This window comes from Octopus bimaculoides, chromosome 18, assembly GCF_046866305.1.
Source record: "Octopus bimaculoides isolate indiv1 chromosome 18, ASM4686630v1, whole genome shotgun sequence".
NCBI lineage: Eukaryota > Metazoa > Mollusca > Cephalopoda > Octopoda > Octopodidae > Octopus > Octopus bimaculoides.
In genome coordinates this window covers 48577247-48579414 of record NC_142945.1, presented here as the reverse complement: position 1 = coordinate 48579414, position 2168 = coordinate 48577247, and the positions used below count along the sequence as shown (strand labels likewise).

At 38.9% G+C, this 2168-nt stretch overlaps 1 protein-coding gene across 1 annotated transcript in view; it reads right to left on the bottom strand.

Annotated features, from left to right (window-relative positions):
- Positions 1 to 679, bottom strand: part of LOC149132066 (uncharacterized) — a 23977-nt gene extending 23298 nt beyond the window's left edge. Inside the window, exon 1 of the mRNA XM_089365545.1 lies at positions 575 to 679. Within this exon, the coding sequence (XP_089221671.1) occupies positions 575 to 679 (105 nt within the window). The remainder of the gene's footprint in view (positions 1 to 574) is intronic.
- Positions 680 to 2168: the final 1489 nt, after the last annotated feature.

Genomic DNA, 2168 nt, shown 5'->3' with positions numbered 1-2168 from the left:
ATATATATATTAAGGGTGTAGAAATGAAAGAAATAAGGACCCAATAGATTTCGTGCAATTTTTTATTTTCTGTTAAATCTTTGGCTTCTGAACTGCAATACTTAGTTTCACAGAAGTGAGAAAAACACATTTAGGAGTAATTTACCTTAGCGTTCAGGTTTTCTCTTTCCTCACTGCTGTAAAAACATTAAACATATTATATATATATATATATGTATGCATACATCTAGCTACTTCCCTGTTATACATATAAATGGGTGTGTGTGTGTGTATGTGTGTGTGTGTGTGTTCCAATGCAAGCTATAATTTTTTTACCAATTGTAGCGACTATCTTTCATATTAAGCGTTGACCGTCTCCTACCCCTGTACCGTACACCGCGCACCAATATCATCCTACTTCATATTAACAAATAGAAATCTATCTTTACACACACACATACTCTTTCTCTCTCTCTATCTCTTTCTCTCTCTCTCTCTCTCCTTCTCTCTCTCTCTCTTACTCACACACACACACACACACACACACACACATATATATATATATATATATATATATATATATGTTAGTGTGTACCAGTGTGCTTGTGTTGATATATTTTATGGCAGCCACCGATAGAACGTCTGTCAGTGAACATTGTACGCGGTTTACAGTAATAGCGCCAACCTGCGCCTTCCTCATTTTCCGACATTTTCTTGTTATGTTTAATGCGAAAGTGAAACTAAAGATGTCGTGAATTATATTAAATATCACATGACATGTTGTCTCTTTCTTCTTCTTCATATCATTATTATTATTATCATTATTATTATTATTATTTATCATCCTCTTCCTCCTTTTCCTGACTCTTCTTTTCTTTTTCTAGAGTATTCGTTGCAGCTCCTTACATCTATTTACTCACCCACCCACCTCTGTTTCTCCCCTCTATATCTTTCTTCTTTCACCCCATCCCCCGCTACATCCTCCCCACGCACACCCTCTCTCTCTCTCCTCCCACCTCACTCTCCCTTTCTCCCTCTCTTTCTCTCTACATTTCTCAAGGGAACGAGAAAATAGCGGGAAATAAAACGACAGATAATATACGAACAGAGAAAATAAAAGTGGACGACTGGTAACTCAAAAATTACAGCTATTTTGTAGTATGGACAGAAATGATGGTGGCGGCGACTGCGGCGGTGGCGGCGGTGGTGGTGGTGACGAGGTTATTGTGTTTGTGGTGGAGGTGGTGGGTGGTTGGGTGTGTGAGAGGTGGGGAAGTACTTTTGTAGTTGCTAGTGAAACCAAATAAAAACCAGTTTCTATTTCTCAATGTTACCCTAAAGTGTGATAAAATGTCATTGGATATCATGTTATAATTATTGGCAGTCATATCAGCAGCCGCAAAACAAAGTTTATGGCCTAAGGATGTATATAAAAACAAATGATTTGACATATTTCTCTTATCTGTTCGATTCCTGAAAGGAATCGGTTTGTTGTACATAAAAACATTTATTTATCTCTTTCTTTTATTTAATTTATTCATTTATTAATGAGTTCATGTTACGCATGCGCGAGTTGGCGTTACAATTTTTTTGTTTTTCCGCGCGTTTAATTGGTCATCGTCCTAGAAACATAAATATCTTTTGGCCAACAGGCGCAAGGAGGTAGTCAATTTTGTCCATGTAAGCGATGTAGTCGGGCGAAACTAAAGCAGAATCTCGATTTTTATTGCAGGGCAAAACAGCGAGATTGAAGACTGGCATGGAGATAGAGAAGAAAACAAAACCCCACCATAGAAAATAAAACAAAATTCGATTACTTAAGGTATTTAGTGCGGTGCTCTAACGTTACTACTACTACTGCTCGATTGGCACTCCGTCGGTTACGACGACGAGGGTTCCAGTTGATCCGATCAACGGAACAGCCTGCTCGTGAAATTAACGTGCAACTGGCTGAGCACTCCACAGACAGGTGTGCCCTTAACGTAGTTCTCGGGGAGGAGATTCAGCGTGACACAGACTGTGACAAAGCTGGCCCCTTTGAAATAAAGGTACAACAGAAACAGGAAGAAAGTGTGAGAGAAAGCTGTACTGAAAAGAGTACAGCAGTATTCAACTGGTTCTTAATTTATCGATTTCGAAGGAGTGAAAGGCAAAGTCGCCCTCAGCGGAATTTGAACTCACAACGTAAA